The sequence below is a fragment of the Urocitellus parryii genome, chromosome 9 (genome assembly GCF_045843805.1).
Source record: "Urocitellus parryii isolate mUroPar1 chromosome 9, mUroPar1.hap1, whole genome shotgun sequence".
Taxonomy (NCBI): Eukaryota; Metazoa; Chordata; class Mammalia; order Rodentia; family Sciuridae; genus Urocitellus; species Urocitellus parryii.
The window spans coordinates 131,093,899-131,109,194 of NC_135539.1; the positions used below are offsets into that span (position 1 = coordinate 131,093,899).

The following is a 15,296-nucleotide window of genomic DNA, read 5'->3' on the forward strand; positions in this document are numbered from 1 at the left end:
CTAATTAACAAGGATATTTTTAATGCTGAAACTGTCCCTCACTCTCTTATAATACTCAAGCTATGATATAATAAGGATGGTGGTGACAGGACAGAAAGGAAGGCCTGGCACTCTCATAAGTAAGCACTTCTCTGGTCCCTATTAATGCCGACATGTGGATTTACACTCTTGACAAGCATATTTTCAATTCTGATTTAAAGTCAACTCAAGACGGAAATAACAGTAAGTGCAACAGAAAAACAAACCCACTCAAATAAATCTTTTACTTTATACAAAAGATGGAAAAGCAGGCAGAAATAAACTCTCCACATTTCACAATGTACATGAAGTGCCAGCTCAAGCTAGCTACAGAGGTCAGAAGGCCCTGGGAGAGCAGAGTAAGGGAAGAGGTGGTGGTTTCAATGACGAGCCAGCAGCAGCAGCTGAGTGTGGGTGACGAAGAGGTACAGCAGTTCCACCCCTCTGAACACATCCTCAGCATAAATATGAGTACAACTGTAACTAAACTGTCTCTAATAAGAGTTCTAGAACAACAACTCTATGGTTTTAAGCAATACAAAACCTTTTATCTGAAAAAGTTTTATTCTTCAGAAAGAAAACTTATGGAATGAGAAGAGCTAAATCGACTCTGACTATCTCCGAGATAAAAGATAAAGCAGTTAAATGAGTCTCAAATTCAATCTTTTATGAATAAAGTGTTGAGAAGTACAGATGTCATCTTCTAAGGGTAATATTCTGCAATATAAACAAAAAAAGTTCAAAATGCAACTTTTTCTGAGTCATGTAATTAAATGCAAAATTAGAAAGCTATTTAATGTAATTATCCCATTATGCCAACAAAATATGAAAGAAATAATATACAAAACATTCATTTTATTAAAATGTCCCTGTCAAAATGTCAATGAATTTAATATCTCCTAAAGAAGTGTTCTTTTAGTTAGAACTACTAATAGTAGTAATAATCCTTATTACCTACTCACAAAGATTATGTTAAAAAATTCAATAAAATGTAACTAATTTCCCAACTTCCTTTAACATCACATCTCAGTTACTCACTGAATAATTAAATGCATACCTCCATGAAATACTCTGGGAAACTATGAAATTCTCCACAGAGGTGGGGAGTCAAACAATTTTTGCAAAAATAATAAGGAAGATATTACTCTGTACAAAACAGTTTTCTGAAATATGAAAATGTAACTTTTTTTCTTGAATATTTCTACGGCAAAAGAAGCAATCGTTCCATGAATGACTTAATTCACATTTTAAAATTTTGTCATGATTTTCCTTCTTCAGTTTATTGTCAGTTATCTGAAAACTGACCTGAGGGTCTGGCAGCATAAACCCGTCAGTGAGTTTATAATAGACTATTGTAGAATCAGACTCCACGATGGCCAGAGTGAAAGACATGGGTAAATCCGGATTCCCTCGTAGTTTCTGAGATGCCTTCAAGATGTCCCTTATCCTGAAAATAAAGACATGACATACTTAGGAGTTACAATCACTCAGCTGTGGATAAGACTGAATACTGTGAAATCTTGGGAAGAGGCAGGTGATTATATTTACAATGCTGAGGAAACGTCTGAAGGCTGAAAATAAGTATCTCAGCGCCTCTCACACAGGAAATCCTGCATGTAAGTGCTACCTGATGACTCTCAGTCCTTTTCAAAAGCATTCCCCTTTCTGTCCTTATCAACTGTATTCTGTCCTTATCAACCTACTAAGGGGGCTAACACTGTCCTGTGTATATAAATTGACTAATGGCCACAGGTGTTATTTTTTTCAATTATCCAACATGGTGTTATATAGTGGAACAATTGGTATTCAGGTATGATTCTAAAAAATAGACTGTAATACACTTTACCCCCATGTTTTTATATGGTGTTTATGATTACTATCTTTCAATGGTTATATAAAAATCTACTGATTCCTACTTCACCTAGTCATTTCCCTATTGTTATAAAGTTATTTTGGTTTAATTTGGGAGGCAGAGAATAGTGATCCTAATAAAGATAAACCATCATGGTCCTCTTTGTACATACGACTGTTTCTTTTTTAATATTTCTAGTTTTCCCAAGTATCAGAATTATTAGGGCTGGGGATGTGGCTCAAGTGGTAGCGTGCTCGCCTGGCATGCGTGCGGCCCGGGTTCGATCCTCAGCACCACATACAAACAAAGATGTTGTGCCCGCCGAAAACTAAAAAATAAAGATTAAAAAATTCTCTTTCTCTCTCTCTCTCTCTCTGTCTCTCACTCTGTCTTTAAAAAAAAAAAAGAATTATTAGAACTGAGTAGAGATACTCCTGTGGTTCTCTGTATGTATTCTGACACTTAAAGAAAATTAAGAGAAAAATATACAAAGAAATAAAACTTAAAAAAAAATTTTTTTGGTAATGTTAGTATTTTTGTGTGCTTGCTGTGGAAAATAAATAAACAAAATCTAATATAAAGGTCCTCAAAGGATTATTAGCCTTTGACCACATATTAAAAATCCTTATTACCTACTCATAAAGATTATGTTCAAAAATTCAGTAAAATGTAACTAACTTCCCAAGGAGCTTTCTTAAACAGGCAAATAAAAAATGGTCAGATGTTTTTTTAATTAAGCCAACCAATTTTCTAGAAATTGGAAAAAGATTTGCTAGTATATTACTATTCTACAACTGAATATATATTCTGATTCCAATTACACACATGTTAAATATACTTGATATTATACTGAAGGTCTCTGATGATTTGTTTTTCTATTGATATGGTTGGATTTATGTCTGTCATTTAGATTCTTGTATCAATCTGTTTTGTTCCTTTGATCTTTTACCATGTTCTTTTGTATTAAATTGATACTTTCTAGAGCACCATTTTCTTATTTGTTTTTATTATAGTTTCTAAGTCTCTTAGTGGTGTCCCTAGAGGTTACCATGGAATCTTATCACAATTTACCTCAGATTAATACTAACCTACTAAAATACAGAAACTGCTCCACTATACCTTTATTCCTTTTATATCTTTGTGCAATTATTGTTGTACATTATCTGTATGATATAAACTCATAAATATGTTATAATTATTTACATAAAACCTTCAGTCTTTTTTTTCAGTGCTGGGGATTGAACACAGGGCCTCGCTCATGCTAGGCAAGTGCTACACCACTAAGCTATATCCCCCCCCCATCCCTAATCTTAAGTTTTTAAAAAGTTAATAGGAAAAATAAGAAAATATATTAAGGTCTTTTATATTAACATATTTGACATTTCTGGCATTCTTCATTTCTTTACTCTCTGATGTCATTTCCTTGTTCCATATAGCTCCATTTCCTCCCTCAAGCTTTCTGTTAAAATTGTCATATATATTACTTGTTAATAAGCTATAAACCTTGTCAGCTGATAAAGTGCAAAGGCAATTTAATAGGGAATATCTTTTCAACAAGTGGTGCTATAAAATGAAGATGGTCTACCTCTAAGTCTACATAACACAATGAAGTGGCATATATAAAAAGGTTTTACAAGCCATCGAGTAGTCATTGAATACAAAATATTATTATACAGTAACAATACCAGTTTTATTACCTTACAAACTGAGACAAAATGTTTGTATACACCACCCTCTCCATGGTTACTGCTAAAAACAAATACTAACTCAAATATACTAAGGTACACTGTGCCCTTAGTGGAAATATAGAAAATGTTCTGTTACAGATAGCTGATCCCAGAAACTGACTTAGTCCTTAAAATATAATAGCCCACCATGTTGAACTACATGACAGAGAGTGAGATTCCTACAAGCAGTTTACTTCAGAGAGATTCATACAAAGAAACCACAGACATTAATCAGATACTTCATTACTCGGCACTAATGGGAAGTAACACTTGATAAAATAGCATTCCTTATATCATCAATGCAAATCTCAGTGTAATTAAATACTTTGCTTCTTCAAAAGTGGCAAACCAATATCTAAATTAATAGTCACAGGAAAAGATTAATTTTTATATAGTGTCCACCTTGAATTAATTTTTTTCTAAAATGGTAAGAACACTACAAATTGACTATAATTTTAATTTATCTTAATTTTCTGTTGTATATATCCCAGTTATTTCTCAATATGCAAAATACATAAAACCACTGCAGTGCCATAAGTTAAAAATTCGTTTCTCTAAACATCCCTAACTGGCAAATGAGAATAAGATGACACAAGAATGAAAAGAAACCTACCGAAATAATTTTTACACATTTTCTCTTCTTCAAAATATAATACAGTTTAAAGCAAAGGGAGTGTGTGTTTAAGGTCAACTGTGTGAAAATTCTAGCCCTTGAACTGAAATTTAGGATAGAAATTTCCATCACATTCACTGTTCTTCTTTCATTCTCAATTGATACTTGTTTTCAGAGTTCTTTGAATATAAACAGCAAAACATTTTCAGAAATATTCAAAACACCCATGTGGGAAAGTTGAAGGCTTGAAAATTAGCTCAGAGTTGTAAAGGGGGTTTTGTTTTCAGAGTTGAGGGAAATCACTGTCAAAAATGAAATGGAAGTTCCCATCTCTGAGCTCTTATTATCCTACGTGGTAGTCTGTATATTGGGAAAACTACCAATGAATCTTCACAGTAATATCAGAATAAAATAGTTTTTCTAACTCTGTTACCTAAAGCACACTTGGGAAGTCTTACCAAGTTCCTTGTTCAGGATTTTAGATAATCTATTTTTATTATACATACCCACTGAAGATTTTTCTTGTTTGTTTCTATTATGAGATACTGCATAAATCCATAAAAGTATTTACTTTGTCTTTAAGTCAGCAGACGGTGTTTTCTCGATTTATTAACAATAACAACAAAGAGTTTTAAAGTTCTACTTAAAAACTCACACATACTTGTAAAGATCCTGAAAATGGTGAAGCATCACCAGAATACTAAAACTCACTTAATTTCAAAAAAACTCATGGGAAAAGTCCCATCTAAAGAAAAAGATCTATAAAATCATGGCTGTTGATTAACAGCAACAAAATTTGTTGTTCACAGATTTTTCCCCTCTCATAACTGTTCACTGACAAGCTCTACAAATTGAAGAAAATAAGGTGATTCTAAAGCTTATTATAACTAACTTGACAAGAAACCTGAAGTAAACACACAGTTAATGCTATTTAGCTAATGTCCTTAGCCCAAGTTATTTAAATATTTTCCATGAATCTTAACATTGTTTTTAGGCTTTTTTTTTTTTTTTTTTTTTTGGTAATGATCCTAAAATAGAGACTAAGTTATCTCTGGAGATTTAGAGTGAGGACAAGAAGTTGAAGAAAACATTACTTTTAACTATAAATCTTGTTGAAATACAATGCAGTATGGGTTAAAATTAGTATTCATTGCAATGCACAGAACGTAGTGTTTCCTTCTGTCCTCAATGTGGCCAAACTGGTGTGTGCTGCAGTCTTATCAATAAAAGGTACTAACTCCTTGATATGCCTCAGGATGTAATGAGATGATACATATAATGCAACTCTAAAATACAATGCAAAATTAACTTGATGCCAGAGGCACCAAGAAGCCATATTCATCCACTAGCCAGTCCTAAAGGAAAGTTCCACAGATAAAGAACACCTCCTCAGGAATCATGCCAATCCATTCCTAGAAAAAAAAAAAAAATCAAAGCAGTTGAAATCTCAAGAGGATTTACTGAACAATCAAGTGCCTGTGTGGCTATTCCCTCAATGGGAAGTTATTCTGCTAAAATAAATTAGAAGATCCCCCACACCCCCCTTTTTTTGAAGGGAGGAGAAAAAGATGCTGTGTCAGTTGAAAGAAGCTGCCAGACTCGGAGGTTTCACCAGCAAGCAACAGAATTCCAACAGACGTAGGGTGAGGACACAAACATCCTGATGTGAAGAAAGCCAAACGACAGCAGGAACTTCACTAGTTATTAGATCTGAGGCATCAGATAAAACAGCGGTCATTAAATAAGTTATAATAAGGACTATGCTTTCAAAGGGGAATATTTTTCAGTTACAGGGAAATAATAATGGAGCATCCTTCAGTAAAATGTGTGGCATTTTAGGATTAAATTGCATAACTAAAAATATCTCTGGTTATGTTCCAAAGAAGTAACTCAGTGCTTATAACCCTTTATTCCACCATTAACACAGTTCTTTCCCCAAAACCAGGGAAAAATTAGGTACAAAAGGGTGGGGTGAATATAGATGAGGAAGAATTTAACTAAATTCTTCACTGAAAGGAAAGGACAGCATTGGCAGACTGCCTCTTCAGATTTGTGATTGTTCTCTGTCCTCCGATGCACATTATAATTACAGTGTAAAGTGTGGGAAATGGTGATAAATCCTGCAAGTAAATGGATTTTCCAGACAGTCTAAATTTTGGAAACTCTTGGAAGGATGCTTATAATATACAGTTTGTTCTTTGGGCATTTTAGTAAGTCTCTGCTGCAGATATTTAGTCATTCAACAAATACTTACTTAGCCCCTGGTATCAGATACCAGGCTAGGCACTGAGGATACAGTAATGTTCAGAACAAAGTCCCTGCATACTGCTTGGTGAAATAAGCCAACCCAAAAGGGCTACATTTTATATGATTACACCTGTTTAACTTTCTGAAAAAGGAGAAACTATAGAGAAAGTAAAAAGTTCAACAGCTGTTGGAGAGGAGGCTGGGAATGGGCAGAGGAGATGAACAGCCGAAGCACAGGGGATTTTTTAGGGCACTGAAGTTATTGTGTATGCAATGGTACACACATGACATTAGGTGTTTTTCAAAAGCCATAGGATTGCATAATAAAAAGAAAGAACTCCAGGGGGATGGGGTTGTGACTCAGTAGTAGAGCACTTGCCTAGCATGGGTGAGGAACTGGGTTCAATCTCCAGCACCACATAAAAATAAACAAATAAAATAAAGGTATTGTGTCCACCTACAATCATACCAAAAAAAAAGATGAACTACAAACTATGCACTTTAGTTAATGTGTCAATTAATGTGATTAATTATAACAAATGTACCATATTAATGCAAGATATCAACAGAGGAAACACTATCTGGACCAGGGCTTATAGGGAAATCCTCATACTTAATCACATTTTGTGTAAATCTGGAATTGTTCGAGAAAAATAAATTACACACACATGCATGCACACACTCCAAGACTTTGGCTTGAGCTTCAGAATAAACAGAGTTGCCATTTAAAGACCTGGGGAAAACTGCAAAAGGAGCAAATGTAAGGGCAAATCAAGACTTCTTTTTGGACATGCTGATTTGAGATGCTGCTTATACTACAGTGGAGACAGCAAGTAGGCTTTAAATAGAGGAGTCTGAAGTTCATAGGGGAGGCTGAAGTGGAGATTAAAATTTGGGAGTCATCAGTATTTTGAAATACTGATAAAATACAAAGAAAACCCAAAACTGTGAAAACAAATGAGGCTACTTAGGGAGTGAGTATAATTCTTTATGGCTTGGAAGACTGAGCCATATAGCACTTAACCAGAAAACAAAAACATTCTGGAGAAGTGAAGAAATGGCAAGTGACGGAGTTATTTAACCTCAAGTCCCCGAGTGATACTCATGCACTAACAGTTGGTTATTTCCTATATCCTAACAGATGTATAATTGATATCCATAACAGAAAATAGAAACAAGCATTACAATTCCTAATATCTTACTCAAATTTTTCCCTTCTTTGTTTCAGGAGTGTTTCCTTGTAGTAGCAAAACTCTGCATCTAATTTTCTCTTACTTTTGAATGAATAGGTCTTCCAATTCCTTAATTCTTACTAGGTTGCTTCTCCAAATATGGCTTCTCAGAAGTAGGGTTATTTTAAAAATATTCTTTCTCTCTCTTTCCCTCTTCTCCTCCCCTCCCCTATCATTCCCATCTCTCACTTCACATACTTTCTCTCTCACAGACATCACGCTGCTTTGCAAACATATATGCACAATCCAGGGCTTTCTCGCCAGCTGCTGGCAATTCCTCCATCTGCCACTACTCATGCCCAGTCATAATGAACTATTTGCAATTTGCAGGCTTTCTCAGCCCTCAGAACTTTGCCCAGAAGGTATTACTTCTGCCAGGAATATCCATCCCTCTTCTGTATTATAAGTCTGTGCATAATTAAATAACTTCTCCTCTAGCAAGTCTTCCCAGACTTACCCAAATCCCATACCACTAGTAGAGGTTCTGTCTTCTACCTCTGCAGCCCTCCTCAGTGCCTTGGACGTATCTCTCATTACATTTTTCCCCTGGACATAAATGTCTATCCATCTTGGCTCTAGACTGTCATAATCTCATGGGCAACATCTGGGATATTTTGTACTCTTGAACCCAGGTATCTAATAAATAAATGAGTAACTTAGAAAAATAATAGGACAATCTACATTTACCGTTTATCCCCTCCCCAAACCAAAACATGCTTCTTTTTTGCCATTAGTCTACAATTATATTCATATTCATTTATGAATATATGTTAAGGCTTAAATTAAAGGTGTAAGCATAGACATTTAGACCATTTTTACTAAGGGTATATCATTTTAGAGTAAGAACAATAAATAAAATTTTAATTTTTCCCACATAGTTCAGGGTTTATAATATTGATTCTTTTCCTTCTTCCCATAAAATACTAATGCAATAGATTTAAAAAAATAATTGGTCAATTTATATTATCTAGGTGACTACATGATATATTACTGGGATAATGTAAACGGCTAATAAAATATTTTCAAAAGTAATCATGTCCTTGAAAGAAAAATTACTATTGACAGGTCTTTAAAAACTATATTAGGAGAAATTAATTCTGTCAAAACAGAAGGGACAGTTCACTTAACTCAATGTAGGAAGAAAAAGGAGTGCATTCCTTTGAAAACAACACTGTGGCAAGTAGGTATGATCCAAAAATCAAGCATCAGATTAAGAAAATCAGAGGCTAGGAATTCTAACTTTGACTGCAGGACTCATTTCTTATGTTTATTGAATTGTTTTCATTTCTCCTTAGGAATAACTTTAACTGAACAAAAATTTTGTCCAAAAGAGTAAATGGCAAAATTTCTTAGACCTTTACTTTATGACAGCTGAACTAGCAGCTGAGCAATTTAGTGCTTGGAATTTGAAGTGTTTTCATAATTTCTAGAGTAACATTCAGACTTGAAAGAGATGCCAAGAAAGAACATACTGTAGGATTGTTTGTCCTCACTAGGAAAATATTTTATAATTAAGTTGTAGTTAACTACACAAATGACAGAGTTTGGTCAGGTTTTTACAAACAATAGATTCTAAAGCTTGGGAACACCAATAAAGGAGACGACGATCAAGCATTATATGCTCTTTGTAAATAATATGAAACTATCTCCAGCAAACTGCCAATTCCTCTGGCTCTCTGGTTTTATATTTTTCCAGTTTCCCCATTTTTTATGGTGTTTTTGGGGGACTAGGGATTGAACCCAGGAACACATTACTACTGAACCACATCCCCAACACTTTTTTTTGGACACAATACCTTTATTTTATTTATTTATTTTTACGTGGTGCTGAGGATCACATACTAGGCAAGTGCTCTGTCACTGAGCTACAGCCCCAGCTCCCCCAGCTTCTCTATTAATAAAAATATGATTAAAGTTTCTCAAGAATGCAGAGCATTAAAAAAAACCCAAAACATCCCATGTTCAAGCGGTTAAGCAGCAAAGCCTAAATAGTATTTTATAACTGGGTATTGTGTAGTATATGGCAAGTAATTTGTTTCTAATAATAAATATCAAAGTTGGCAAATTACTTCTTTATTTATTTTATTTTTTTGGAGGGGTTGTACCAGAGATTGAACTTAGGGCCACATCCCCAGCCCTATTTTGTATTTTATTTAAGACAGGGTCTCACTGAGTTGCTGAGGCTGGCTTTGAACTCACAATCCTTCTGTCTCAGCCTCCCAAGCTGCTGGGATTACACCACTGCACCCAGCAGCAAGTTACTTCTTAATATAAAATTAATATTCCTGACAATCAATGTAATCCATTCAAATTTTAACAGGCTTTCTTGATTGAGAGTCAAAAGGGGAAGGTAGCATTAAAGGGTCCTGAGAACAATATATACTAGCCAAATCCCACTTTATCATAAGAGATGAGATTACTTTTATAATGAAGGAAAGAGCTATGCCAGGTACATAGAAGGGGCTCTGGGATGGCTGGAAAAGTCCTTGCTCCTCACTTGATCATAGTTACAACGGTTAGAGTATCTGCTTTATGATGACTCTTTAATCCATATATTTGTATTGTGTGGTTTTCTGAATCTGGTTTTATTTTACAATAAAATATTTTTTAAATGCCAGTAAAGTAGGAAGAACTCTAATAGCTAAGAAACAGCTTTTTATATGTAAAATTATGATAAAACAAATGGCTTGTATACCTTGGATGAAATATGACTATATTCAAATTAAGAAGTTTTTCATTAATATACACCCCCAAAACAATGAAGGATGTAGTTAAAAACTGGAAAACACAGCCAACAAAAGATAATGTCAAGAATGTTTAAAGAACTCATACAAATTAATGAGAAAACTACAAAAAATCCAATAGGCAAAGAATATGCACAGACATTTAAGAGAGGAAATAACTATATCAAGTTATTACTAGTAAACAGTATTAAGTTATTACTAGTAAACAATATTACTAGTAAATAGAAAAATGCAAATTAAGACATTCAGATAACCCATTCAACTGGCAAAAACTTATGTGACAATACCAAATGCTGAAGACAGTAAGATTCCAAAGGATTTTGTTTACATGGTAAAAAGTAATGAGGCAACCACTTTGGAAGTAGTTAGCAATTATCTCCTAAAGATGAACAGCAGTAGCACTCTATCATCAGAAGAGCAGATGTAAAAACTGTAGTACAGTAACACAATGGAAAGTTATCTAGTAGGCCAACAAAATGCACAATGGATTAATTTTAGAAACACAGTATTAAGTGTGTAAGATGAGCCTCAAAAAATTACATACTTTTTTATAAAATTAAAAACATCTAGGGCTGGGGTTGTGGCTCAGAGCCACAGCACTTGCCTAGTATGCGTGAGGCACTGGGTTTGATGCTCAGCACCATACAAATAAAATAAAGATATTGTGTCCACCTATAACTAAAAAATAAACATTAAAAAAAAATCTAAAAAAAAAAACACCTCCTTATTGAACATAGGATTCAGGATAACTTATCTTAGGTCAGTAGAAGTAGGAAAGAAGAGATCCATAAGATCTAATGTCAGTCATTGGTAAGAATACAGCTTTTTTGGGGTGACTAGTTTGGAGATTCTTGTTACAGTATCAGTAACTAATTAAGTAAATAAATAAAAAACAATCAAGAACTAATAATGAGAGTATATCATGAAATAAATATATATGTAATACAGTTCTGTGCAGCTAAGATTTTTTTATAAAGGTCCCACCAGCTTTCTTTGATTTGAACTTGCATGTTGATCACACTCTTCACCAACTCCTACGGTAAATATGATTTGTATCATATGATGTATCCTACATATCTCTTGTTTTCTGCAAAGGTCTTGCCTCCTTACCAAGAATATAAATATTTCCCACTTCCTTTTATTTCTGTTAAAATAAGATCAAAACCACCTGCTCACCTTTGATGGCTGAGGGAAGCAGAGATGGGTGTAGGCAACACAGTCTGTAACCCTTCCCCTTCTATCTCAGTACCAACCAGGCAGATGAGCTGAAGTTCAGGTAATCCCACACAATTGACTTCATACCAACTTTTACCTGAAAGAATATCATTGAATGCACAACAATGTTTGTCAAAAACAAAAGATGAAAATTCCAAACTTCTACCTAATCCTCAGCTGAGTATACAATACTCATAATACTACCTCTCTCTCTATTTTTCCACTCTTTTCTGTTACCTAGTTATTCCCAGTGTAAATGAATAAACCATTACAAAGTTAATTGGCAAAATTCATAGCAATCATGGGGCTGGGGTTGTGGCTCAGTGGTAGAGCACTTGCCTCAAGTGTGCGAGGCACTGGGTTCGATTCTCAGTACCACATATATATATAAAATAAAGGTCCATCAACAACTAAAATAACTAAAATAAAATTTTAAAAAGTTAATAGCAATCATAAATGATATATTATTATATGTCAACAATGCTATATCCCAAACCAACTCCCCAAGCCCCCACCACAACTCCAATAACCAAGAAATATAAACAAACAACTTACTCTCCATGAGGTCCAGGTAAACCAAGAATGCTATATAAACTTGAGAGGCATCTCCAATATTTAATTCCATCATTTCTAAATACTGAAAATCAAAATATAATTGTCAAATAGAGAAGGAAGAATCTCTCAATCTTTTCTTTCAATCAAAACATATTCACAATACACACACACACACTCTTATATAACTGTCTTCTAGATTTAGTGGACATTAAAAGGCAATATAAGATCTGATCTATCTAAAGAATCTGTAATTGTTAGATTAAACATATACATACAGTGTTCTCTCCAGTATTCACAAGAGATTGGTTTCAGGACCTTCCCCTACGACCTAACCCCACAGATTCTAAAATTCAAGATGCTCAAGTCCTTTATATAAAATGTATATAACTGATGCACATCCTCCTGTATACTTTAAATTAGATTACTTATAATATATAATACAATGTAAATACCATGTAAGTAATTGTTAAACTTTATTGTTTAGGTAATAATGATAAGATAAAAAGTCTGTACATGTTCACTAGAGATGCATTTTTTTTTTCCAAATACTTCCACTCTGAGGTTGGTTGAATCTGAGGATGCAGACAAAAATATGGAAGGTTGACTCTACTTAAAACTCTTAGGCAAATAACAATATGTGAGTGATTAAAACCATGTGAGTAGAATTTAAAAAAAAAAAAAAAAAAAAAAAAACATGGTAGAGGAGCTCTACTCCAGGATTGGTTGGTGAATATTTCATGATATAAATGGGACACAAGTTAAGTCCTAGGGGACATGTATAATTTTAATAAACAGAGAAGCAGAGATAGTATGGGAGATCACCACACATATTCAAGAAAGAAATCTGCCTGAGTAGAGAAAACTTCAATAGGATTTTTGTTGGGACATGTTAGTGGAGACTCTGTTTCCCTGGCTTCTTATTTGCATGTGGAAAGAATCTGCTAGAACACCACTCCTAGCCTCTCCACCCTTTCTCTCTCCAAGAGTAGGGAATTATCTAATTACTGAATTTTAAAGAAGCAAAATTCTGTTTCTTTCAGAATTGCTAGTGGGCAAAAGAACATTTTTTAGGGACTTAACCCTGCAGGAGAAGCTGGAAATTATCAATACACATTAGGGACCAGGTATGTAAGCAGACTAATGTAAGGTAAGACAAAAGCAGACTCCACATGCAGGCATATGTGAGGTTACCTTCTCCCGTCTGCTTCATGATAAATATACAGGTATAGGAAAAGAAGGGTGTTGAGCTGTCTGCCCCAAACATCAAATGTGTTTGAAAGTGACACTGAAAATGTGATTTGGGGAGAGGTTGCAAGATCTTTGTGGCCAAGCCAAAAGTGTGAATTTTATCCATAAACAAACACTGAGGATTTCTAAGAAGGAGAATAATATAATAAAAGGAGTGTATGCCCAAGGATGATGAACCTGATAACATTTTACTGGATTCACTGAAGTCATTTTATTAAGTAATTTTCAAACTGAATTTTTTAAAAGGCAGAACTGTAAAGACACTCATTATTATTCCTTTTTTTAAAAATCAGTTTACTCCTTCAAGAAGAAAAATCAAAAGAAAGATTTGATGATCAGGGTCTATATAGTTATTAGCTTCAAAGAGAAAAAAATCCGCAAATATGAAAATTGTCTGAAAGCAACATCAAATCCAGATTAAAAAAAAAAAACTCTGTTACATTAAATACTTATATAGTGCTTTCTACATGTCAATGCTTTATAAAAAATTACTAACACTACGAGGTAAGTACCAATATGCCAGCTTTTTAGGAAAAGAAACTGAGGCATAATGAAATTAAGCAAAGAAACTTTGACATAATAAGATCAAGCAACTCAGACCAAGGTGGGGACAGAACTAAGATTCCCACTGACGGGGTCTGCATTTGAGTTCATGCTCCTAACCACTATGCTGCTCTCCTTGCTATTGTTTTTCTTTTTATGGCACTGAGCAACATTTCCATGTTATTGTTTCTTTCCTGGGAGGCTGAAAAGAGATAGAGACAGAAGACAAATTCGGGCAAGATAAAAAAAAAAAAAATCACTCTTTTCAGACTTCTATCTTCAAAATTTTCCTTTTCTTGACTGTTTCCAGACAATTATCTGTGAATTACAGCTTTCAAACAGAAGAGAGCCAGTCTACTGTACCAGTTCAGTCCCTAAGATTCCTACAAAATTCACATATCCATTCACTGTCTATTCGGGAATTGGGACAATATTGGTATAAGGCAGCAATTCCCCAAGCAGAAGCAAGATAGGTGCTATCTGTATCTTCATTGCTGCTAATCAAGAGTGTGTAGCTCCACATTGAGCAAGAACTTCCTCAAAGTTTTCCAAGAAATCTAAAAAATTGGTTATTGGCAGCTGTGCGGAATCAAGGTGCACACCCGGGGTCCGAGGCTAAGTGTAAACGTGACTGCCTAAACGTTACCACTGGGGGTCCTAGATCTCATCCACGGCCCACACACCGACTTGCACGGTCCCTGGGAACCAGCTAAGCCACAAAAGACGCTCTTTCTGGATAGCAAAACGGACAAGAGTGGAGTGCTTAGGAGGGTCTCCAGACTGGGAAGGGAGGGGTCCCATATAGGGTCCAGTTTAAGAATGGCTTGGTGCGGGGGTGGGGTTGCTGGGAGAGACGTCAGCCAGGGTTCTACTCATTTAAACAACAAACGATCCTTCGCGCGGCCGGTGCGCTTTGGTCCCGCTCCCTAGGCCAGCCGGCCTACTAGAACTCGAGCGCTGCCCGAGAGTTCCGCCTGCCTCAGGGACCGGAACTGGCGCCCTGCTCCTCTAGCGCCTCCTAACCTTCGGGTGGGTGCTCATCCAGGCGTCCGCCGGAGTCCACTTGTGAGCGCCGCCGCCATCGCGAACGCCGCCCGAGTCCAGACCACTACAGCCCGGGGTCGGCTCAGAATCGCCACTCTCCTCCATGCCCGCCCGCGCGGCGCTCCCGTGGTGCACCACGACCCGGGCCCGACCAGAAGCAGGGGGGCGCGCGTCAGGGTTCCGCCTCCCACCCACCTCCCCCGGCGCCTGCTCAGAGGGAGCACTGGAAAGTTGGGTCGGTCACTCTCTCTGACCAGG

The 15,296-nt window shown here is 35.7% G+C and overlaps 1 protein-coding gene across 1 annotated transcript; it reads right to left on the minus strand.

Moving 5' to 3' along the window:
• Positions 1-249: 249 nt before the first annotated feature.
• Positions 250-15,161, minus strand: Tsen15 (tRNA splicing endonuclease subunit 15). Its single transcript, XM_077802647.1, has 5 exons — positions 15,018-15,161; positions 12,204-12,285; positions 11,610-11,745; positions 1,324-1,465; positions 250-735 (listed from the first exon to the last, which is right to left on the minus strand). Exons 1-5 carry the CDS (start codon positions 15,141-15,143, stop codon positions 715-717), a joined length of 507 nt encoding a protein of 168 aa, XP_077658773.1. The 5' UTR covers positions 15,144-15,161; the 3' UTR covers positions 250-714.
• Between the last annotated feature and the right edge of the window lie 135 nt (positions 15,162-15,296).